Here is a 26,663-nt window from a genome sequence, read left to right on the forward strand (position 1 = left end):
CTGTGGGGCCAGTTGATACGTTATTCTGTTTTCAATTTTTTTCATTTTTTATTTGAATTAATTACTTAATAACAAACATGCTAAAATATACTTTGGTCTTTCCTCTTTAATATATAGTAAGCGAAAACTTGAGAAAATACGTAGAAAATGAATGAAAAAATGTTATTTGGACGATCAATTTGGATTTATCAAAACTATTTACTTTTTCTCTATATAAACGAAAACAGTTAAAGAAACGATTGTTAACGTCAATGTACCTGCACACACGTACGTTGGATCGTAGGAAAGAATTGAACAACAATTATCATATATCTCGCTGAAATGGAGCCACATACACATATGCAGTGTCGAGATAATTCGTCTGTTTCAACTAGCCCCGGTCTTCCCTATATAGAAACACGGCTATCCGCCAATTTGAACGTTTTGAAACACTCGGTATCGGTAGCATCGTGTCTGATTCCTGGGAACACTAGCTTCGCTGACATTTTAGTGAGTGGAAATATTATTGCCTGCGATATTTTAAGGATTAATAATATAATTTCGAGCTTGTATCAAGTAGAAAAATATTTGGAATCGTTCCAAAGAATATTTGGAATTTTTCAGCGACACTGGGTATTTTCTAATAACTTCAAGATTATATCTGCAGGAATATTACCAAGAAAATATAGGATTCAATAATATTTGCGTGTAATTGAATAGTTTATTTACACTACAATTTTTTTATAACCGTAATCGGGACACTTTTTAGAATTCTTAAAATATCTTAAATAAATGTCTCGAAGTGTCCAGTAACGTTGGCTTTAAGAGAATGTACAACGCATAACGTCGCTAGGAAACGAGGTAATCGTGGATCTAAGGAGGGGTGGTTGACCAAAATTTTATTCAGAAGGGGCGGGACCGAGTTTCCTTATCAGATACTTCATTCTTTAAGGAATGGGGACACATTTCTGTAATGGAGGACAGAAAAAGCCTCATTACCCCTAATCATACGCTGCTATGTACCGTAGCAACGAAATTATGTTAGTGAATAATTATACATTCTCCGCCATCGTGATTCGTTTAAGACTGAATACTGTGCTAGGCAGATTTTCATTTTAGTGATAAAAAAACAGGTAAATTCTAGTATATCAGCATTTACACTCTTGTTCATAATACATAAGAGCTGTACAGAAAGTCCAGATGAATCTGGGAACATGATTCTTCGTAAAAGAAGTAAACAAGATTTCTTTGAGATAAAGAGTCTAACAAAGTAAGCATGAGCAAGCGACCCGTGTGGCAAATTTTGTTGTTATTGTTTGGTAAGCAATTCTCCTCACCTGAAACACTATTTTGTAAAGTATCAAATCTCTACCCTCGCGTATAAGGGGTTTCGCCACCCTGAGGCGCTGGAAACAGCACTAAACTAGACGAATTTTTTTTACTGATAGTATGAGGTTGAAAATTATTTCTTTTCTTCCTATATGTAGAGCATGTATCAGTGCATATATTGTATAAATACTGCACAAAAATATTAAAAAATGGCCGAGTTATTTGCTGTCCCGTGAAGCTTGTCTGTCGTTACACGCGTGAGTGATATACCAAATTATAACACCCAGGTTCGTCTGAAATGAAAAACATGATGATTTTAGTGGTCCTTAATAAAATACCTACAATGTAGCATGTGGATTTGAGAAGAAAAAAATTATTGCACAAATGAGAGCAAGGTGAATATCGCTATTCATTTTTTACCTAACAGGGCAAACTTAAAACATTTATTATATACGAATGGGTTATCGCATAAAAAAAATGATATGCTACATTGTAGATAACACCATTAAGTGTATGTGTACCAAGTTTGAAATAAATCAGACAAATAGTTTTGGAGATATTTGATACACCACACGCGCGGAGTAGCTTCGGAGGACAACAAATAACTCGGCCAAATTAAATATTTTTGTACAGTATTTATACAATATATGCACTAACACACGCTCTACGCGTAAGAAGTAAAGATATAATTTTCAACCCTATACTATCTGCAAAAAAAATTCGTCTAGTTTCGAGCATCTCAGGGTGGCGTAACCCCATTAAACCATTGAGCTCTATCGTAATTGAAGTGGGAACAGAGCAATGGCGAGCGGTCAGACAAGGAACACAAATACGAGGGATTGCTTTCTCTGTCTTACTATACTAGAGATGGATAGCAGGGGTGGATCTGGGATTTTCTTGAGAAGGGGAGGCGTGAGTCTGAGAAATAAACCAGGAACCTTCTCGACAATATTTTCCTGCTAAATGAAACAGTGTTTCTTTTTTTGTATCAATTTATCATATTTTCTCTCATATTGCTAAGTTAAAATAAGAATTTTGCAAATTAAAATAAGTATTTTTCCCTTGAGAGAGCGGCGTGCTGAATCCGCCACTGATGGATAGTGCATCTCACAGGGGAAGATCCCGAACCCGGAAATTCAAAAAATTCTGAAACTTTGTGAATATGTTGGGAATTTTCTGCTGATTACAGCTCAATTTTTGTTTGCTACCCAAATTCGCTCTAAGTGGGTATATTTGACCCCTGAAAATCAGGATATTTTCCGATTTTCTGTTATAACTCGTGAACTGCAAAATAATTTTTTTTACCAAATGGTAGATCTAATTAAAAGAAGTAACCTTTGTCTTGAAACACCTTCAAAAACCAGTGTCTAGACTAGAATACCCCCTTGAGGGGGTAGGTTGCCCTCGATAGCTCTAAAAAAAGGCCTTTTTCAAACACAAATTGTAAAGTCATAAATAACTGTAGAGAAAACGTTTTTTTTTTCAGTTTTAATCGTTAGTCAATGAGCTTTAACGCAATAAAAAGAAAAGTCAAAATATCTCTATGTACATAAACGTTGTGAGTAAAAACGTAAAGACGTGTGCGCGGTGCACCGTTTGATGGTGAACATAAAATCTCGAAAACCGCTCCAACGATTTGAATGAAAATTTAATGAGAGAAGCAGAAAACCATTCCCTACGCTGTGTCGAGGCCAGATTTTCGAGATGAACTCTTAAAAAAAAAGATAAAAAATATATTTCATACAAGAAATCGATAAAATCGTATTTTTCGACATAAAAATTGTATTATTTTTTTCTCTCGAAAATCTGCTTCCGACACATCGTAGAGAATGGTTTTCTGCATCTCTGATTAAATTTTCATTCAAATCGTTGAAGCGGTTTTCGAGATATTATGCTCACCATCAAACGGTACACCGGGTACACGTCTTTACGTTTTCACTCACAACTTTTATGTACGTACATATATTTAGACTTTTCTTTTTTTGTGTTAAAGCTCATAGAATAACGATTAAAACTAAAAAAAAAACGTTCTCTCTACAGTTATTTATCACTTCACAATTTGCGTTTGAAAAAGGACCTTTTTAGGGCTATCGAGGGTAAGCTACCCCCTCAAGGGTACCGGTCTGAAACTTCCCAGAATGGTGTTTCAGGCGAGGAGCACTATTTACCAAAGAACAACAACAAAATTTGTCCCGGTGGCCGTTCGCGCATGCCTACCTCGCCGGGGCTCCTTAGTTAAGTGATCAATATTAAATTGCCCAGTGTTTCTAAAGAGTTTTAGACTGCGGGCCAGGATGATAAGCCGCAGCAAACTTCCAACTTTATAAACTTCTTTCTCTCCGTCGCTCAAGCTAGACGGCACGTTGATGAAGCAAGTTTCGAATCGGAATGGAAAAATATTCGCCAGGAAGAAAAGTACAATATTCCCCGCCCCGCGTTGAACACGCCCTGCGCCAAGCAATGCACCCAGAGACCGCAACATAAACTTCCTAAAATATCACCTCCAAACCCAGCGATTCGCCCGGCGTCCCACTCATTACGATTTCACGTCCCGAACGTCGTCATTAACCACAAAAGTCTCGCCACAAACGATCGAGGGGGGGGGGGGGGGGGGGGAGGAACACGAAAGGAATAAGGATCGCGGAATGACGATGTGCGAAAGCGGCCGACGTCGAGCGACGGGGAGCACGCGGGGAAAAACGAGGCCCCCGCGGCACCGGCATTACGTGACTCACGTAACGTGGAAAACCGTCTAATCGATTCCAGCGCCGGTGTGTGGAGGCGGTGGAACGGAAGGGCAAAAGAAAAAAAAAAAAAAAAAAGGGTGGGAGAAAAAGATCCGTCAATTTTATAACTCCGCGAAAGGCATCGCGGGGCCGGCGTATAATCCACCGAGATAACATTAATTTATGCGCGCTGCTGGAGCACGATGGCGCACGCGACACCGTATATTCCGCCGGACGCTATAAAATCTCCACTCCGTTAAAGCATTAACGTTTCTGTGCCCTCTGCCACCCCCGCGCGCTCGCTTTGTGTGCGGCCGCACACGCCGCCGACGGCAGCCTTTACCTGCAGCCCCGTGCTTTCTAAAATAAAACGCAACCGACGCGCAACGGGCTCGGGTTGTACGTGTGTGCGGGGATGCTATCGATCGCTAGGAGGAATGCATTTTCCCTCGAAGGATGCCAAATGACGTCACTAGCCGCGAATTTGATCGGCGGCTCGAATGGGCGGCTCGGTGGATCGGCCTCGTCCCGTTCGACCGTCGCGGAGACCCGCGCGATTGTTAATTCTAATGACGGGGGCGCGTCGACCGTGTACCCTGCAGAAAATGTCGGTGGAATCGGAGAAATTTAGGGGTGCACGTGGATAGTGGATCTTTCGGCTGGTCTGTTGAATAGTTTCTGACGATTTGGTGATTTAGGATTGCCCAGGGTCGCACCCTGTGGGAAATGTGGATGGAATTGAGGGGGTGTACGTGGATAGTGAATGTTCCAGTGGATTTGTTGAATATTTTTAGACGATTTGGTGGTTTAGGGTTGTTTGGGGTTCCATGTGGATGGAATGGGGAGGGGTGTAAGTCAGGGTGTCCCTTAAAATTGGAGGTGCGATAAAATTTGGGACGCCTATTAATTTTATTTCCTTTGGTGGGCTAATTAAGTATACAAAATTTCGGCACAAGCGGAATATTCCGAACCCTGCCTCAAGAAGCTTAAAATTACGATGTAGGTACTATAAACTTTTTTTATTTCTTTTCATTTTTTTCTTGTCCACCTTTAGACATTAATCGTTCACTTGGAATAGAGGATCCTGGAATGCATAAATATTTTACCGCCATCGTTCAAAGATTGGAGAAATGAAATACTTGTACCAACTTCGTTCTTCCACCACTTAACGACAACTTAAGGGGAGGTTCCGGTCTGAAAACGATTTTTTTTTTAATTTCATTTTTTGAATGTTCAAGCTTTTAGAAATACGTGTTTTAAAGGGTTTGAAATTCGTAAAATTCCCGAAGTTATATGCATTTGAGTAGCGGCAAATGCATGGGCAACAACCGGCCACCCGGCGCCCACGTAAAACTTTCAACTCGTTTTCTCGAAACAGTGTTCTCAAAACGGTGGGACCTGTATCTCCAAAAGTTATAATCCGATTCGATTGAAACTTTTTTTATTTTGAAGAATATACTTCTGGCTAGGGGGATACCAGAAAAAAAAATACAAAAATGACATTTTTTTAGAAAATAACGACACTTGAAGTTTGAAATCACTTTTCCCTATATTTTTCATCCTTTCATCGCCTTTGAAAATTATAAATTTTGATTTTTTTGTATTTTTTTCTGGTATCCCTCCTAGCCAGAAGTATATTCTACAAAGTAAAAAAAAGTTTCAGTCGAATCGGATAATAACTTTTGGGGATACAGGTCACGCCGATTTGGATGAATTTTTTGACGCCCTGACTTTAACGACTCCTCAGTGCCGCCTGCAATGATAAATTATAGAACAAAAAATATATTTCTATAACGTAAGACATCCTTAATACAATGCAAAAAGTCCCATTAAATTATATGTAGTAGTTTTCCTTTAATTAATTCCTAAAGATCACCTATTTTGGGGGGCTCTAGACCGGAAAGTCCCCTTAACGATAGTATCGATATATCGTTAAGTATCAATAAGTTATCGATAAAATATCGATCATAAATAGCCCCAATTCTAGTTCCATCACCCATTTGGTTACATGCACGGTTGCAGATGAAAAAAAGAACAGCCGTTTGCAAGAGCACAGTTTCGTTCGAAACTTTGATCCTCTTGAGGGAGGGTTTAGAGTTGTTTGATCGAGCCGAAATTTTGCACACATATTCACCACACCAAAGGGCAATAAATCAGGGGGCATCTTGGACCGAATTCTTAAATTTAAAAAAAAAAGTCATTGCAAGGGACACCCTAGTGTAAGTGGATAGTGGATGTTCGAGTTGGTCTGTTAAATAGTTTTTGATGATTGTGGTGGATAGCTGCAAATCCAATTTGGCAGCCATCCACCGCATCGACAAAATCTTATCGACCGCAGTTATAATGGCCATCTGATCCTCAAATGCTCCGCCGCGCCGTGGGTGCAATTTAGAACTCATTATTTTCTGTACAGTCTTATGAAAAGTCGAGGAATACGTACCATCGCTCTTATGACTATACCTGCAAAAATTATTATGAAATATCGAGATATGGGAGTTATTACTTAGGATAAACATTTTCTGTAACGCGTAATAAGAATCCGATGCACCATAGAAAAGCTTGCAGCGATAAATGCACCGTTGAAAACTTGGCAATGATAATATTCCTAACGCAGGCACACGTGGAGTCTTTCGCGCAGCTTTAATCCTTTCTGAGTTAGAGGGGATGAAAGGCATTGAGATTTAGGAGACCCATCGAGATATTTAACATTTGAAGGGTAAGGGGGGAAACTGGGAATGTCACAAAACAGTATCCAAGAGACTCGAAGCATCCCGAAGCTCGTTGTTGGATGTAAGTAGAAGAAGTCAGTGTTTCTTGAGATGGAGCGCTTATCACATCCTGGTCACTGGCACTGTTCGGTACGAATCGATACGAGTCAGTTTCGGGGTACCATTTATACTAAGTAATTGCTTCCTCATCGCGATGGCGGTTGCGTCCTTCATTTAGTCACTCTTAATTTCACGAAAATGGACTCGTTATTTTAGCAAAAGATTCTTCGTTGAAAATCGGACAGTAAGGGAAACTGGGGCTAGTTGATACGTTTTTCAGTTTTCAATTTTTTTCATTTTTGTTTGAACCAATTGCTTGACAACAAATATGCTAAAATATATTTGAGTCTTTCCTCTTTAATATATTGTAAACGAAAAGTTGAGAAAATACGTACAAAATGAATGAAAAAATGTTATTTGGACGAAGGTAGAATGTATCAATACTGCGGGGCTAGTTGGTACGTTATTCTGTTTTCAATTTTTTTCGTTCTTTATTTGAATTAATTACTTCGTAACGAATATGCCAGCATATACTTTGGTCCTTCCTCTTTAATATATTATAAACGAAAACTTGAGAAAATACATACAAAATGAATGAAAAAATGTTATTTGGGCGAAGGCAAAATGTATCAATACTGCGGGGCTAGTTGATACGTTATTCTGTTTTCAATTTTTTTCATTTTTTATTTGAATTAATTACTTAATAACAAACATGCTAAAATGTACTTTGGTCCTTCCTCTTTAATATATAGTAATCGAAACCTTGAGAAAATACGTACAAAGTGAATGAAAATATGTTATTTGGACGATCAATTTGGATGTATCAAAACTATTTACTTTTTCTCTATATAAACGAAAACAGTTAAGAAAAACGATTGTCAACGCCAATGTAGTCACACGCACGCTAGATCGTAGGAAAGAATTGAACAACAATCATCATATATCTCGCTGAAATGGAGCTACACATATACGGTCTCGAGATAATTCGTCTGTATCAACTTGCCCCTCCCTGTATCAACTAGCCCCGATCTTCCCTACTCGACTGTTGCATTCTTAATAAATATTAATTATTGTATATCTCAATTGTAATTATTTATTGTATATCTCAATTGTAATTAATTATTGTATATCTCAATTGTAATTAATTATTGTATATCAAATCTGAGATTGTTAAAGATCAATAGAATAACAAAAATATCAGAGCTTTGTAAAAAGTAATTACAGTGCATATATCGTTGGGGGACATTTTCCAGAATAGAGTGTTGCGTGCGGGACAATTAAATTATTACAACTATGAATGTACGTAACATGAAAATGTCAATTTTCAATTCCCTTTTGCGATTACTGTGTATACAATTTTGATGTCAGTAACTTTTGAGATAATCGTTTCTGCGCTCGCAATATCTCGCCAGAAATATCAGATTCCCAACGTCAGAGACCAGAGAAGGTGACGGGTCTGTTAAGAGGGAATTCTTACCCGAATAATCCCGCGTCAATATTCCCCTATTAGGGAAGTATGACGAAGGTTCTACTCCACTTTGTCAGCCTCCGGAAGTGAAATCCTTAGATTTTACGCTTTTCTGCGCGTTCGTCGCAGCGATATCCGTTGATTCGCTCGAGTGGCAAACACCACTTTCCACTCTTTCCTTGTACGGAACCCGTATGAATCTTGCCATTTAAGCTTCGCCCGTCACTGTGACGCGACATTTATGAATTCCACTCGGGCTCCCACAGCGGGCTTTCCAGCTGCTGGGAATTTCACTTGTCAGGCAAGGATTCTGCAAAAATCCTGCCCCGATCCCTGTTAATCCCATCGCGGCGATACAATCTTCTACCATAAATTCGTCGAACTGTCGACTGGAAAGTGGAGCTTTCAACCGACAATTAATTAAGCATCGATTAAATCCTGCATCCCTAGGTTTCCAAAGCGAAATCATTCAATTTTGAAGCGTATCTTCCAAGGAGCCAATTGCCAGATTTAAAAATAAAATAAAATAAATAAATAACACTTTGCCCCATCCAATCAGTGCTCCGAGAAATAATTTTAAAAAGTACAACGCTCCGACCTCTGAGGAGAACCTCCAACCTCGCGCAAAAATTACACCCATTTGCGCTGCAACCGTACAACGAACGCAATTTGTTCAAGCCTTATCTGCCGTTGTTTCTTTAAAGAATCCTTGGCCCCTTTCGCATTCCCTTTGCTACCCCTAGAAGCGCCCGAAGCGAGGAAACTGAACTTCGGGACGAGACGAAGAAAAAGTGAATCACGTCTGTGGATTCTATCAATTTGCATTGCAACGGCACGAAAATGTAATTCGTTCGTCTCGAAATAAGAAGTAAGTAAAAAATAATTCCTCGCGTTCCGCGAGTACCTTTTACGGAAACTTCGCTGCTCCACGGGACAGACGCCCGGCCCGAGGACACGGGAACTATTCAACGAGGAGTCCTGCCGTCGCCGGGAAGCTTGCGCTCGCAGCTCGAGAATGCCGCAGCGACGGTGTAATTTTCCAACCCTTCGATTATGCGGAATAGCGCGCGCTCAGGAATACTATCGCGACGGCTGCTACGTGCACAATATCGGGTCCGCGCTTCTCCACGCGTTCAGCTTGGCGACGAAATCATTTCTCCAGTGGCTTCACACCTTTCGGGTCGCTGGAAGCAGAAGCCAGGGCTGTTGCATTCAATTTTATGAGTGTAATTTAATATTGCTCGCGCTGGTCATTTTATGTGCACCCAGTAAATTATAAGTATACTTAGAAGTTACTTATCGGTTATTTAGATTGGGTCGAATGATTTTTCTTATAAAAGTTTCTTTCTTTAAAGTGGTTACACCTTTCGTTCCTCGCGGTTTATTGCACCGCGCTATGCGAGAGAGAACATATTCGCGCAATCTTATCGGTAATGCATATTACTCGCACGGCAAATCACGAACTGAAACTGTACGATTTTATTTCTCTCTTTCATTAAATTTCCAAGCAAGTTCGTCGATCGACGGAATCAACGTTATATAATAGCGATTCTCAAAGTTACGTTTGTTAAACGAAGTTCGGGCGTGCTGAAACGTTTTCATTCGTAATTCAGTTACGTCCACTGTGCGACGTTCTGCTACGCGCTAATTGATCGCAATTAACACCAGCGATCATATTCAGTTTTCTTGAAATTATCATAAGAAATTTCGGAAATGTCTTTTATTACCAAACCTACTTGTACCTTCGCCAGAAAAGTTAGGAAAATTATTCGTCACGCGTCGAATAGAGTCGACTCGATTTAAAAAACAAAATTACGAATTTAATTAGCAACTAAAAAAATAGCTTTATTAGTCGAAAAATCTGAAGTTAAAGTAACGTTTACTCGATCCGTTATTTGAATAATTTCTGCCGCCTAGTCCCCAGCACAGCTTGCAAAAAAAATTATGATCTTATCCAAGCACTATTTCTTTTCCATAATTTCCATACCACTCGCGCGTAGATTTATCTGTAATTCTGTTATGTACACACGGTGCTTTCCTCAAATCCACCACTGCCAAGGGTACCAGGTACTTCTATCCTGCGCCACTTTAAGCGGGACACCTCGTGTAGACGAAATATCACCGCGAGGAAAGACGAATGAAACCAAGCGCAAGATTCAGATGCGCGAGGCTCGCCACGGGTAGGGAACCGCGAAAATTGATTGTCCCTCTGCGCGCTGCCCGCAGAGAACTATTAACCTACATACGGGCACCGCGATCCACGTATTGATAAAAATGGGCACGGCGAAACAGTGCATTAGGTTCGGAAATTCCGTGCCCTGATAAGAATTCCAGGAACGTAACAAACGTCACGAGACGAGAATCGCGTTTCCATCGAGTCGATGCGGCGGATCGATGTTTCCGGCGGCGAGGGACAGGGGAGGGTCTCTGTGCGACGGCAGGGATGTCGTAGCGAAAGAAGCGAAGGGAAAGAAGCAACGTTATCGGGCCAGTGTCCGCGTGTTCGGGCTTCGCGGACGGCCCTCGGTAGCGCATAAATTAATACGGGAAATATGCAAATGAAATGAAAAGCAGCCTGCGCAGCAACGACACTAATTACGCCCTTTGGTTATTAGCATTTAATGCCCCTCGTTCTTCGCCTGCTCTTACCGCGATACAATGCGCGTTTGTTAACTTTGCGCGCGAGTTATGTAATGGAGCGTTTGAAAAACGCTCCTCCGTTTGTTACCGTTGAATGGCCCTGTAACAGATTACGTAGTGCCTCGAAGGAAGGCTCTGCCAGGTTCTGTGCAATTGTCAGCGAGGTTCTCGGCGAATTTTGTTGAGGAAGCGTGGAGGCGGTTGTTAATTTCTTGTTGGAACAGTGATTCTCGTAGGGTACTTTCTATTATTTATTCCGTCGGGGAAAGGGAGCGATTAGCGGGAATAAATTGCTATTCCCTAGGGGAAAGGATATTCCCTTGGACTTTTGAGGGATATAAAATTTAGCGGTTCATTTGCGAAGATGTTGAAACAATTATCCCGAAATTTTGCAGAAAATTTCAGATCGAAGTTTTCGGTGATGGAAAGTTAATACGAGGCTTGACTAATTATCTGGAATGTCGCGCGAAGCTTTATCGCTCCCGCGTGGTCTATAAAATTGATATCTAGGAGGTGGCTCGATCAATTGCGAAAAATTGCGTGGAATTTATAGAATCGATATCAATTATTGCCGGTCCATTTATTCGGAATTACGAAGGAGACTGGGGGGGGTGTTTATTTCGATAAAACACCGGGGAATTCCTTTGTTAGTCGGTTTAGTTGTTTCAGTCGCGATACATTTACACGCAAATACGGTCCCGACCACTGCAGCGCATACTTTGGAGAACGCTGGCCGAGTTTCCGCGAATGCAAAGCTATCAGATTTTTGATTCCGCAGGAATGATAGGAATTTGTGAAAAGTCCCGTATCTCGCTTTGGGATCGTTGCAAGGCCAGTATTATTGTAGGAATAAAACGAACACGGAACGTGGATAATAGATATGTAGTCGGCACGTCGTTAAACAGATTATCTGGCTTCTACGTTTTGCCGCGCTGCAAAACACTGAGCGTCAATTTCATTCAGCTGAATAAGAATTTTTTTTTTTTTTGATATTTGGGGTTGCAACTGTGCGTGTTTGCAGAGGAACTCGGTAGAAGTGTCAGGCAAGTTTTCGTTCGTGCTTGTCTTCGATTATTTTAGGGTGAAGACAGCCCTTCAAAATTAATGCGCGATTTCCTACTTTCCTGTATATCTTGAAAACTAAAGTAGATATAAAACAAAGATTACAATGAAAGCTTCATGACTTCTTACGTTCTATAAAGTTATGCAATTGAATTGTTTTAAATTCGGAATGAGGAACGATCTTTTATTTAAACTAGATATTTTAATTAAACAATTGGATCGTATATATATATATCGTTATATGGCATAAAAAGCCATTAAGCTTTCACCGTAATAATTTTTTTTATGTCTACTATGGTTTTTAAGATACTCAGGAAAACAGGAAATCGCGCATTAACCTTTAAGGGCTGTTTTCAACCCGAAGAGCCGGGAATGGGCGGAGACGAAAACTTGCCTGATACTTCTACTGAGGTTCTCTACAAACCTGCGCCGTTTCACAAAAATCGGAACGTTCAGCCTGTGGGGTAGATTTCCCTATTACTGCCACTTTATTTATTTTACTTAATAAAAACGTGACGTATAAATATTGGGGTATAAAAATCATAATAATAATGAAAAGAAGAAGAACAGTCGCAATTTGATAATAAAATATTTTTGAATTTGGGCAGCAAGCAAAAACTTCATAGTAATCAGAAGGAAAGAGCCCCTACATATTCACAAAGTCTGAGAATATTTTCAATTTCCGGGGTCGGGGCCAATCCTTACTCTGGAAATTAACATTTGCTGCCGTAGAGCATTGATGTCACAGAATTCATCGTTAATGGACACCAGACAAGGAGAGTTCAGAATACTTTCTGCTGGAAACACTCGTTTATTTCACTGCATGCTTTACGTCGGAGTTTCTTGTCGTAGAAGATGGAATTATTTCTAGGTTTCCCGAAATGGTACACCAATCCCGAAGCTTCTGTCTGCTATCGATTCACGTGGCAAACACTCCCGGTTGTTTGTTCAGTATATCGTCACGAAATTACGCCGCGAAGCGTCCAATGAACGGGTCGATTCGTTTCCTCGTGAATTAGGGGCTTCTCGAATCCCCTGTTAAGAGACCAGGGCGGAACTTGCCAGCATCGTCCAGCGTGAAAGCCTATTCGATCTATTTCGAGCTTCGAAAGCTGATTCGTCCTGCGGTCTGTACAGCTTACCTTCCCTATGGAAACGTGCCGTGCGGCGGTTTCACTGGAATCGAGCTGCCTATAAAGAAACTGCACATGAAACGAGACATCGTTCCCGGGGGTTGTCTGTTATCGATGATTGAACGACATCTTGAGTTAAGGATTAGTTTTCGAAAAAAAAAGGGATACTTCGAATATCTATCAGATAGGTACTCGGGCGCTGGATTAAAAATTGCAAATAATGTCAGAGTAACGATTCAAATCTTAGAATAATTTCTGCAAGTGTACATGTACCAAATAACAGGGGGGAATCATTGAGGGGTAGGTTAACCTCAAAAGCCCAAAATCAGGCCCCTCTTCAAACCCACATTCTGAAGTAATAAATGAATATAGGGATAATTTTTGTTTTAATTTTTAAGCATCATTTCGTTGACTTTAATGAGCAAAAAGAAAATTTTAACACTCAACGACCCAAAATCAGGCCCCTCTTCAAACCCACATTCTGAAGTAATTAATGAATATAGGGATAATTTTTTTTTTACTTTTTAAGCGTCATTTCGTTGACTTTAATGCGCAAAAAGAAAATTTTAATTATATTTATAGGGAAACAAGTTTTCGAATTTTCACAAAAAATTATAATTAAAATAGAAAATAAATATTTATACTTATTTTAAAATTTTTCAGTTTATGTAATATTTATGGTATCACAAAAATATAACAAAATAAAATATACTGTATCTATTAAAAACTAAATAAATGAAAAAAAATTAAAATAACTAAAATCCGTATAAATCCGTACAATTTTTTAGTTAATTTAATATTTATGGATCTACAAAAATATAACACAATAAAATATACTGCCAGAAAACCAGATGAAAAGAAAATAACTAAAACCCGTCCAAAATATAAATTATAAGTCGTTATCTCATTTAGTATTTTTCTCCTGAAAATATGAACTCATGAAGATTGCCTTTACAGTGAATTGTTACCTACCACAATATGCCTTTGCCCGAGGCGATTTCAAGTTAAAATGTTAACGATTTAATTAAATAATTAATTCATTTTTACACATTGGTTCTAGTATATAAACCCGTTTTGTTTTAAATTTAAAAACCGGCTTTCGTATTTTACAAATTTGCGAGGAAAAAAAAAAACAGCTTTTAAAACCCGGTTGTTAAAAACCGATAAACTCTAATCCTATCGAAATATTTATCGACGATCGAAGGAAGGGTACGGCGATGCACGCCCGCCGCTGCAGCAGGTGTACGATCGCAGTAGGAAGTTCGAAAGCAGCGTGAGAGCCGCAGCAGGTGGTGCACGAGTGTCCGCGCACGCGACCAGAAGCCTTTCTTCTTTCAAAGAGATCCGTGCGCTCCGGAAGCGCTGGAGAACTTGCATCGAACTTACCGGAGACTGCATAAAAACCAAATGAAATCGTTCGAAGCGACACAATCGTGCGTCACCCTTGGCCGACAAATCACGGAAAAATAAAGCTACCCAGACCATTTCATTTGGCCCGCCCCCGCACAAATTTATCTGGAGCAATGTGAATCACGTCTCTGTTCTATCTGATTTCAGCCGGTGGGGTTCGTGACCTTTCACACGAGGGCTCGCGCGGAGGCGGCGAAACAGGACCTTCAGGTAATAGCCGGTTTCTCGGTGGTATCGAGAGAGAAAAATGTCGGGGTAGCTCGATGAAACGCGAGAGCTCCCGAGGGCTCCCTTTCAAATTAATTCATATTAGATATCTATACATACACATGCCTACAAACATGGCCCGCAATTCTCTTCCCTATTGTTCTATATATTTTTTTTCTTTCAAATATATATATATGTATACAAAGTTTACACCCTGCCTTAGAAATCCAGCTGGCACGGGTTAATGCTACGTAGTAATCTCTACCTATCAATTACCACACACGTACACTCTCTTTCTCCTCTCCTCTTTCTCTTTATCTATATATAGATATATACATACAACTCCTATCTCTGTCTCTACTTACACACATAGCTTTCTCCTCTTTTATATACTTGGGACGAAACCGTAGTAGTGGAACATTTCTTTTTTTTGCGATACGTACCAAGATCGTATTGTAACGACGCTGGTTGCACCGTGTGACATTATATCGACATTGTATATGGTGTTGTTTTGCCTCCTGATAAGCGTGGTCACCGCCCACTATCCCCTGTAATCTCTATCTGTCTCTCTCTTTCTCTATTTCTCTCCCCCCCCTCTCTCTCGCTCTCTCTCTCTCTCTTTTTCTCTTTCTTTCTCTCTCTTCCACCCCCGAGTCACCGGGTTTCGTATAATACGTATGTATTTGTACAGGAGTTTATTATTTAGATCTGGATCTTGAACTGACTAGGTTTTGTATGTAATAACAGCGATACACGTGTGGGGTACATGTACGCAGGGTGATCCACATAGAAACGGGGTCGAAGGATACAGGGGCGGCGCGTGGTACTCGCAGAAATAGATGAAAAATGTCTGGATTACGCCTGCGGGTCGGTGCCGATCGGAGGTGGAGATTATTTAATTCATTTCCGAATGGCATTTGTATATAATTTACGAGGTAGTCACGATACACTGGTTCACCTGCAATGTTTACTTATCTAGTCGGTATTCCTCACCTGCATACCTCAATTCCTCGGAGCCTTTGTTTTACAGAAATGCGAGAGATTAATTTCTCCGTCCTGGATTCAGGGCGTAAAGAATTTAAGGCGAGAACCTGCTGTACTCTATTGGCCAGAGATTTCGGATCTTTTGGGGGAATTTGTTGCGAGGAAACTGTGCGAGGAAACTTTCTAAAATTTGCAGGCTACATTATTATGCATTTCAAGAAGCGCAGAAACATTTTCTGACGTCAAAATAACGCGGTTATTCCAAATGGCGCTAGTGTTCCGGAGCGGCGAAGTCTAGGGTCCGTTGTAGTGGCCTGAAACCAGAAAACCAAATAGTTTTGTGTTTCTAATAAGTTTACAGTATGGGTGGCCCTCGATCCGCATTGAAAAATGAAAAATCAAGATAGTGACGAGTGTTAAAAAAATAGTTGCGTTTGTCACTAAAAATTTCCACGGTGATTATGAAACTGATTAAATTTAATAATATTATTCCGCGCTGAGGTTCGTCCATAGCGTAATTTTATTCGAAACACAAAACTGTTTGGTTTTCTGGTTTCAGGCCACTAGAACGGACACTGGACTGCACGCGGTTTTACAACTTGGTCGCTCCGAAACACTCGCCCCATTTGGAATTACCGCGTTATTTTTATATATAAAAAAAATGTTTCTTCGCTTCTTGAAATAATTAATAATATCAGCTGAAAGATTCGAAAGCATTGCTTGTATACTTTCCTTGCAAAAAATTCCCCCAAAAGAACCTTAATTTCTGTCGATTGCACTAGGTTCCCCCCTTAATAGTTTACAAACTAATAATATTAATAGAAACGGAGAAGCCTGCAAAGTGTATTATAAAGTACAGTAGACACCTAGGACATCCTATTGCAGAAGGCACACTATTTGCAGACCCACGTTGACATTTCTTGTCCATCTTTGCGAGTGCTGTACACCCCCGAAGTTCCTTCACCCCTTATCTGTACCGTCCTGTATATATTACCATACATACAATCTTGTTTTTCAATCACACCACCGCAACTGACCTCACGCAACTTGCAATTGTCTTATAACCCTGTGTAACCGGCTGTGTACGAGAGATTCGAAACATCCTCTTGTCGGATGGACACGTTCGCTGAACAAACACCCTGGAAACCAAGACTAACGTACGACCCGCCTCTATCGATAACCACGTACAGACACACACACACACACACACAAACACACACAGATACACACACAGAGACACGACCTTGTGCTAATTTCCCTGTAATTCTGTCACCAGCAGCCCCCTCATCCCTTATCGTTGGTTTTACATCGTTACCACAGATCGTTCCACCCGAAGCTTTCGCCGCCAGCTGTTGATCACCGATCCCGTTAAACTCCACCCCGCCGATGGCAAATACAAATTGCCATTAAAAGAAGGCAGGTGGCTCGGAGGTCCATGAACAGATTTAATTGCCGCAGAGTCCTCCCTTCGAGTTCCATTTAAAGAAATCTAAAGGAGCCACAACTCAGTAGCTACCACCCACTGCTTTTATTTAAAAAAAAAAAAAGAAACACTCGAAGACAAATCATCTACAGCTTGCTATCCGCGACTATTATAATGCTAAGTGCACCCGATCGCTGCCGAGTAACGTTGACAAGCAGTTGCAATGCTTTACAAATCGCGAGCCCCACTGCCAGTTGCCGGTGATCACGATCTCTTGGGGCGATGAAGATCTCTGACGAGCTGGCGACGAAAGCGGAGGCTCCGTCAGCGCTCGATACGCTCGAGTTCGAGGCGCCGAGTCTGTTCTCCTCACGAATATCCAGCCTCCACGTTTGCTCCCGGTTTACTAATTTAGGGAATCTATTTGCAGCAGGGGGTTAGATTCGATCCTGATATGCCACAAACCATACGTTTGGAATTTGCAAAAAGTAACACAAAGGTTAGCAAACCCAAGCAACCAGTCGCTGCAGCAGCCACCTCGCACCCCGCTCTGATGCACCCAATAACTGGACGTAAGTATGCACCGCCACTCGTTCACTCGCTGGATACGTCTCACCTACTTATTCTCACCCACTGCACCGACTACAACGTATATATCTTCCTTCCTGTTGCCTCTCTCTTTCTCTCTCTCTCTCTCTCTCTCTCTCTCTCTCTCTATCTATCTCTCTCTCTCTCTATCTATCTATCTATCTCTCTCTCTCTCTATCTCTCTCTCTCTATCTATCTTTCTCTCTGTATCTCTCACTCTCTCTATCTCTCTATCTCTCTCTCTCTCTCTCTCTATATATATATATATCTCTCTCTCTCTGTTGGTATTTTTTTTTTCGATTTTTTTTCTACGTACCTCGAAACAACCACCCCGCCTACCCCCACACGGTCCTCGAGTTAACCCCGTTCGACACCAGCTCGGACCGGCGAAACGTCAGGCAGAGAGTCGAAGTACGATGATGGGGGATTCGCAACGGTCGCTGCAAGTGAGATTGCAATTACAGTTAGCGAGTGCTCGCTCAGAGCATGGGCTACTGTGGATTCGGGCCTCGACGCGACGGAGGCTCTGGCCGTGTGGATTATTCTGTTGAATCTGCCGAGTTAGGTTGGCACGGTGAAGGGGTGGGTTTCAGGCTCCTGTTGGGAAAGGAACTGATTATTCGAGGAACATACTGTCGTTCTCTGTTGAAATGTCCTATTTAGCATTTTTTTTATTTTTTACTTTTTAAGATACCTACTTTGAAATGTCTGAAATTTTAAATGTTTGCTACCTTTCAGGGGGCTAGTCCACCTTGACCAGGTCAAGAAATACCGGATCTCTGAGAATTTATTTGCGCAACTTGGGAGGATCCCCAAACAAAATTCAAAATATTACGAAACTGGGGACATGTAGAGGATATACATATAGGTATGTATTACGCAATTTTTTTTACTGCCTAAATTCACTCTAGAGGTAGGCTCTCAATCTTAGAGCATATACTACTGGAGGTCTCGTCGCCTTATGTCTCCTGTCCACGAAACTGTCGCCAACATCGCGCGAGAGAGGAAGACATGTGCGAGCTGGTTGCTAGCGAGAGGTGTACACCGGCGCATGCGCGCTGCGAGCGATTGGGAGTCCCTCGTTCTACCTCTCTCGCTCGCACCATAGAGATTGTGTTTCTTTCTCTCTCGCACGATGTTGGCGACAGTCTCGGGCTCTCGATGAGACCTCTATATGCTCCAAGCTCTCGCTACGCCTCGCCTCGCCTGGACGTAAATTCTTCTCGCACTCGCATCTATGTAGGCTCGCGTCGCCTCGGTTTTTCCATAACTGAAGTTATCTGAGCTTCCCTCGGTTCAGTGTGTTTGGTCAATTGCTCAGAGAACCTCTTCCTTCCTCTCTTAGCGGTCACGGAAAGCGGTGGCATTGCATCCACTCGCACTACGCTTCGCCTCTCTTCCTCAAAATATTCTCAAGGAAGAATCCGCGGCTCGGAGTCGCGGCCGAGGCGACGAGCAGTGCGAGTCAAATTGTCGAAATACATAAGAAAAGCATAGGAAGAATAAAATAAGCCGAGGCGAGGCGTGACGAGGCCTAGTGAAAGCCTACCTTAGGGCGGAGAAATTGGCTCCTGAAAATCCGACTATTTACCGATTTTCTATTGTAACTCGCGAACTGTGAGAGATAGAGAAAAAGTATTCAGACAAAAATTACTTCGTTTAATTAGGACTATTATTTGGTAAAAAAATAAACTAGGGTAAACGCACCAATAAATGAACACTTAAGGCTAATGAATGAACACTTTTATAAAATTATGTTTGCAGCGCGATTGAAGCAAGAAATTAAAAGAAGTCTCTAATTAATTAGTTGCTCATTTTAATAACTTACTTTACTCATTTTAATATAAAATGTCCATTTACTGGTACGTGTTCATTTACTGGTACATCCACCCTATCTCTTGCAGTTCGCGAGTTATAACACAAAGTCGGAAAATAGTCGGATTTTCAGGGATCAGTTTCACCCCCTTACAATAAATTTGGGTAGCAAACACAAGTTGCGTAATACATATCTACATATCCTCTACATATCCCCAAAGTTTCATAATTTTTTGAGTTTCCGAGTTGGGAATCTTCCCCTATAAAGAGGGCACTAATATAACAGACGCCTGCTATTTCAGCGTGCCTATTTGTTAAATAGCTTTCCCTTAAATTACATTTGTTAAAATTGCAGAACTTTGTGATTCTAGTGTTCGCAGTGTTAAACGTCATGCTTTAAAACGTCCCTTTAAATCGAATATCAGTGTCTTTCGCACAGGCTGACGTTCTAAATTGGCTTCTCGGTGGACTTGGGCAGCAACGTTAATGTCGGTTCGGCACCGCGGAACGCCGCGAATGTAACGTTTCATTGTCGAACCTTCGAATCGGATTAATGATCGCGCTTCCACCTCTGTCTGGCGAGTGCGCGCGGGGCGTGCGTTCCACCCCCGCGTTCTTTCGCGGCCGCCTTGCGGAACAATAGACACCGATGGTCACTCGATCGATCATCCGTGCGACGTTCGTCCGAGCGCAAACGAAACCCGTCAAAGAGATACAATTTCCCCGCGAAAGGGGAAGTAGCAACAGAAAAGCATTTCCCCGGCCTTGCGCTCGCCCGCGTCTGCGCGTGCAAGTGCCTTTAATCGGTAACCCGGGCCATTCGGAACTGGAGAAGGAGCTCCGACGTTTGCTCCTCGATAAAAGCTCGCGCCGATATCGAATTTTCAAATGGATGTCGGGTGGATTGTGGAAGACGAAGGGAAACGATGCAACGTCTGCTGGAATGCGATACGACCGGTCTGTATAGAGGGGATAAAAGGGGATGGGCCTGAGAGGATCCTCTTCGAATGTTTGCTTTACGTCGTCAATAAATATGCATTCGCGCCGGTGGGCAGACTTCTTGAAATAAGGACATCCCATCCGTCGTCGGGTAAGGCGGGCAGGACAGTGAATTTTTATTACAGCCGCGGTCGGTTTCAACCCTCCGTGAGCCGCGTTCGGGAATACATTCGTGATCGATGTAAAGTGCGATCGTAATTTACGCCGCGCGAATGTGGGAAGTTACTTTTTCTACGACAGTGTATTCTCGAGTGTACAGAATTGTTTATTCATGGGAACTAGGTGACGGGGAATTTTCGCGAATTTTATTTCACGACTTCGACATCCTTGCGTTTGTATCGCGAGATGAAAGAAATACCTATGTTGTTTAAAGCGGCGATGAGCAACCCACTGACCTGCGACTCGCAATTATTTCAATTGTAAATTCTTGTCAGAAATAATGAATTCGCCCCATAAATTAAAACTCTTTGCTTAGTATATTTAATTATTTAATATTTCGGCCCGCAATTGTTTCGGTTGCAAATATACGTCAGAAGTAACAAATCCACCCCATAAATTAAAATTCTTTGCTTAATATATTTAAATGTAAATCTATCGCGAATCTTTATCAGAAGTAACGGATTCGTCGCATAAATTACAATTCTTTGCTTAATATATTTAAATGTAAATCTATCGTGAATCTTTATGAGAAGTAACGGATTTGCCCCATAAATTAAAATTCTTTGCTTAGTATATTTAATTATTTAATATTTCGACCCGCAATTGTTTCAGTTGTAAATTTGCGTCAAAAGTAACAAATTCGCCCCATAAATTAAAACTCTTTGCTTAGTATATTTAATTATTTAACATTTCAGCCCGCAATTATTTCGATTGTAAATCAATTTCAGAAAAAACAAATTCGCCCCATAAATTAAAATTCTTTGCTCAGTATATTTAATTATTTAACATTTCGGCCCGCAATTATTTCGATTGTAAATCTATTTCAGAAAAAACAAATTCACCCCATAAATTAAAACTCTTTGCTTAGTATATTCAAGTATTGAATATTACGACCCACGTAGAGTATTAGCTTTGCACTTTTGGCCCACTACGGGCCAAAGAGTGCTCATCACTGATTTAAAGCACCTACTATATTATTCGAGAGCTCCCTTATTCGAACACTCGCGCCCTTATTAGCTGAACATGGAAGCTCCGCCGTTCCACGGCAGTTTTTAAATTCGATTCGATAATAGCCTCGTGTATAAGTGAAAGGGAAATCCGCCGGGAAAGGCTGTTAATATTCCTCGGCCCTGCGAATCGGGGAGTCCGGGGACACCGCGTCGGTGTTTAATAAGCGAATCCTGGATGTACGTACCGAGAACTCGTTAAATCGAGCGCTTAAGAAGTTGCCCGTGCATGGCGCGCGGGAAGCCGCGTGAATAAAACATGCACGGCCGAACTGTAAACTTTAAGCGTGAAAACGACCTAGGTGAAAAAAAGAAAAGAAAAGGAAAGCCGAATGAACGGGAGGAAAAGGAGGCAAAGGCGGTTCTCGATCGATGGTAGTCGACGGTTGCGTTGAATTATTGAAAGATCCCGGTGCGCAAAAATAGCAGGGCACCGGCGAGAAGTGTCGCGGTCGTTTCGATTGCGTTTACGCGAGAGTTACGCCGATGGCCGTGTGTCGAATTTGCCAGGGAACCGGGGCAACCGGGCCATTTCGAAAATCCTCGACAGAGACACCAATGGGAACGAAAGCATCGCGGGTAGAAGGACCGTTTTGCGCCCGTTCGGAGGAATATTGACGGTGTAATTGAAACGTCGATTCTTCCAACGTTCTGCATGAGAAATATCACGTGGATTCGATTCCCTCGGCCAGAAATCACAACGGGAATTACGTTCCTCTGCGGATTGCCAGCTGCAGCATCGTAAAACCTCACTGCTGCTCGAATTGTACAGAGACGCATTGTCATTGCTGCGGTTTTTAAAGGGGACGAAGAAAATTATCAATTTTTATTTAAAAAAGACTCAACTGAATATTGAATACGATACATTTAGAATTTAAATGGAAATGACCATCCGTACTGAGGTGCTTGCAATGTTTTTTTACCAGCCTCAAGCTTGCAACTTAATCGTTTAAATTTGAAGTTAAACAACAATTTCAAACACGGTTAAAAAAAAATTGGCAGTATCTACTAACATTTCTCTCTAAAAAAAAAAACAAAATTACCACAGAATTCATTGTGACGTAAGAATGGAATGATGGAATTAAATCGCTAGTAGCCACGATCAACGATTACTGCGACATTAAGCACGGCTTTGTTCGGCCGGATCCATCAGTCATCGCAGATGGTCTGAGACTCGTTGAAGAATTACTTCACCCGAAAATGAGAGGCTAACAGATAGAATTGCCGTGACAAGGTCAGAACTGTAAAACTGAAACTGACGCATCAGCGCAATATTTCTTCGCGGAGAGCGACCAGGCGAGACCAGAAACGATCGTGAATCAACTCGATACGCCAGGTTTGCAGCGTCGTCCATTTCAGGTTGCCGTAATACGCGGGAACTTTCCCGAAAGCCTTTTCCAGCGCGATTTTTCCAGGTAATTGCTAGCACGGCGGCCGTGGCTGCGAGGAATCACGCTGCGGCCACCGAGTCGTGCAACTCGAATGTGAGTCATACAAGGAATTCCTGCGATAAAATAGCGGAAAGTATGCGAGGAAATGCGTTTATAGTGGCCTGCAGAGATACAGCGATGTAACAGTAGCGGCAGGGCAAAGTTCATATGTGTCTCAGTTGTTCGAGTAGTCTCGAACGTATAATAATAATATCGTGCCTCGTGTCCTGTCAACTGGGAGAGGACCAAAGGATGTAGCTGGTGTATTCTTTGGACATGAGTACCTTGAGACTCTCGGGGTAGAAGAATGTGACGAAGTGGGAGCGGATTTATTATATCCCTGAAAGCCACTGGAGAAAGAAATTTCGATTTTTTGAAATGGCACCTGAGAAATTTTGATTTTGTAAGGGAAATGTGAGGAATTTCGATTTTAAAGAGAAATCTGAGAAATTTTAATTTTGGAGAGAATTTAATCTGAGAATAATTCGATTATGTAATGGCATCTGAGAAAAATTGATTTTGAAGGGAAATATGGGAAATTTCGATTTAAAAGAGAAATCTGAGAAATTTTAATTTTGAAGAGAATTTAATCTGAGAAATTTTAATTTTGAAGAGAATTTAATCTGAGAAATTTTAATTTTGAAGAGAATTTAATCTGAGAAATTTTAATTTTGAAGAGAATTTAATCTGAGAAATTTTAATTTTGAAGAGAATTTAATCTGAGAAATTTTAATTTTGAAGAGAATTTAATCTGAGAAATTTTAATTTTGAAGAGAATTTAATCTGAGAAATTTTAATTTTGAAGAGAATTTAATCTGAGAAATTTTAATTTTGAAGAGAATTTAATCTGAGAAATTTTAATTTTGAAGAGAATTTAATCTGAGAATATTTCGATTTTGTAATGGCATCTGAGAGAAATTGATTTTGAAGGGAAATATGAGTAATTTTAATTTTGAGGAGAAATCTGAGAATATTCCGATTTTGAAATGGCATCTGAGAAATTTTAATTTTAAAGAGAATTTAATGTGAGAAATTTTAATTTTGAAGAGAATTTAACGTGAGAAATTTTAATTTTTAAGAGAATTTAACGTGAGAAATTTTAATTTTTAAGAGAATTTAATCTGAGAATATTTCGATTTTGTAATGGCATCTGAGAGAAATTGATTTTGAAGGGAAATATGAGTAATTTTAATTTTGAGGAGAAATCTGAGAATATTCCGATTTTGAAATGGCACCTGAGAAATTTTTATTTCTATGGGGAATGTGAAGAATTTCGATTTTTAAATGGAATCTGAAAAATTTCGATTTTAAAGAGAAGTCTGAGAATATTTCGATTTTGAAGAGAAATCTGAGATAATTTCGATTTTGAAATGGCATCTGAGAAAATTTTATTTTGAAGGGAAATGTGAGAAATTTCGATTTGAAATAGAAATCTGAGAAATTTCGATTTTTAAGGAAACTCAGAAATTTCAATTTTACAACCACGAAGAAGTGTGAGATCAATTAAATGGAAATGAATAAATGATCCCTCGAGGCTGAAGAGTGTCAGGCTCACGTGCGAACCATTATCGAAGTCAATTGGCAATCCATTTCGTCCGAACGCACTTCCCTCGGGCTTCAATGGAGGAACTGTATCTGAATGTTTCTGAGCAGGGTTTTACAAAAGCTACTGACACTCAAGGAAGTGATTTCCTCTTGAGATTGGATATCGCCGTGGAACTTGACGAAGATCTTTCGCCCTTTGACCAGCTAGCATTTTTTTAACAAGCTAATTCATCATATCTTTAATAGGAGTTTGATTGAAAATTTATGGTGCAACTTAAAAAGTACTAACGCTTACAATCACCAACAATTAATGCTGTCCCTGTTTCATTCCTCTCTATAGAGTCTAACAATATTCACGCCTCCCAATTTTCTCCAAGAGAGTCACGGTGTTCCATAATTCCGAATTTTATGTCGAGGCAGTGTAAGAAGCTTAAAAGAGATGGAAATAAAGCCCTACAGTATTTTCTACCGCAGCCAGAACACTAACGACTCACGCGCGAGGAAAACACTTTAGAATGTTGTTGCAGTGGCGCAATATGGCGTATTAAATGTACTCGGTGTTCCTCAGGTGTTTAATTAAAGTCCACTTTGTCATATTCCATCAGTTCCACTGATGGAAAATGTCTGACGGAAATATAGCCGACTGTGGTCGACGACGTTCGTTCTTGATGGCTCCCAGATTGCAGACAGATATGCATTTCAGCTCGCTGGACTTTGTTTTATATCAGTTACAGCCTTCTCGCTGGAAAATATTTCTTTATCCTTGAAATAATTACCTGAAAAGACAAAGTGGAAACCCTTCCATTAAGAAATAGCGAATTAGGTATTTTCCACACAGGGCTCACAATTAATAATTCAGACATATTCACTCTGTATACACAGAACCACGGAAACAGCGAACAAATAAATATGTGAACCTATCGGACATACTAACAAGCACTTTGCTGCTTTTAAGTCTAACCCGAAGACTAATGACAAAGTACAATAATAATCGAAAGAGAGCATAAATGCAATAAGTCAGATAATAAAATAAAATAAAATATAATATACTAATTATAGTCCACAGAATTATCTCGCGTGAAAAGGCCTTTATCGACATCCATTTGCCCATTGGCGTAGCCTATAGAATCCACAATGCACCTACTCAAGCTTCGGCAATTCATCACTACACCGTGTTACTGATTTCGACTACGACATTATGGTTGCTTCCAGACTGTTCTTAATCATTCTTGAACAATGTACCCTCCAGATGTTTCGCCAGCCGTATGAAAATCACAGAGTATGCCAGATTTTTAGAATAAAAGTGGCAAGGCAGATGTGATGGGCGGTGTCAAGTGTGAGCCACTGTGTATGCATATCGAACGAAAGAACGTACCGCAGCTCGCGACAACGACAACCTTCGCTGAGTGGAGCGCTTCACCTTGTAGCGTGTGAAAACTCAGCCACCCGTGCAGTTCTCTCGCGAGAACGCAGACACGTGCATTCCTCCGTGCATAAGTAATGCACCGGCCGCGGTATTCGCAGCGGCTGACGGACGGGGAACGATCGTGAACGAAATTCACGAGGAATCACAATGGAAGCACTTCTTGATTGTGAAATTGAATTTCTGTCGCGAAGCCGAGCTTTTTAAACACTGCGTAATACTAAATATATCGTTAAAATAACATATCGTTTGCATTGATTAAGATAAATTACGTTCTATCTTCGGAAAGAAATATGCAACATGTGGGATGAATTTTTTGAAAGATTTCTCATCCAAATCCTATAGTACAGTTTTAAATATTTTCTAATACAGCTTTTGGGGATTATTGGACAGTTTCTTGTATAGAATTAGAAGTAGTTCGATATAACTGTCTAGCAGAGTTGGGCATTAACTAAATAGAAAATTATTTAAATAACGAGTGAAATAAAAATTACTTTAACACATGACGAATAATTTTTATAACTTTTGCTCGTTATTCGAAATTCTATTTAGATAAAAAATTTCCCAT

General features: G+C 40.6%; 1 protein-coding gene across 2 annotated transcripts in view; it reads left to right on the top strand.

The window, feature by feature from the left end:
• The window catches only part of LOC143366526 (protein couch potato), a 165,980-nt gene that overhangs the window by 110,514 nt on the left and 28,803 nt on the right, over nt 1-26,663 (top strand). For both annotated transcript variants that reach the window (XM_076807669.1, XM_076807676.1), the window contains exons 4-5: nt 14,663-14,725; nt 17,560-17,701. In XM_076807669.1, the coding sequence (XP_076663784.1) occupies nt 14,663-14,725; nt 17,560-17,701 (205 nt within the window). The remainder of the gene's footprint in view (nt 1-14,662; nt 14,726-17,559; nt 17,702-26,663) is intronic.

The sequence above is a fragment of the Andrena cerasifolii genome, chromosome 1 (genome assembly GCF_050908995.1).
Source record: "Andrena cerasifolii isolate SP2316 chromosome 1, iyAndCera1_principal, whole genome shotgun sequence".
Lineage (NCBI taxonomy): Eukaryota > Metazoa > Arthropoda > Insecta > Hymenoptera > Andrenidae > Andrena > Andrena cerasifolii.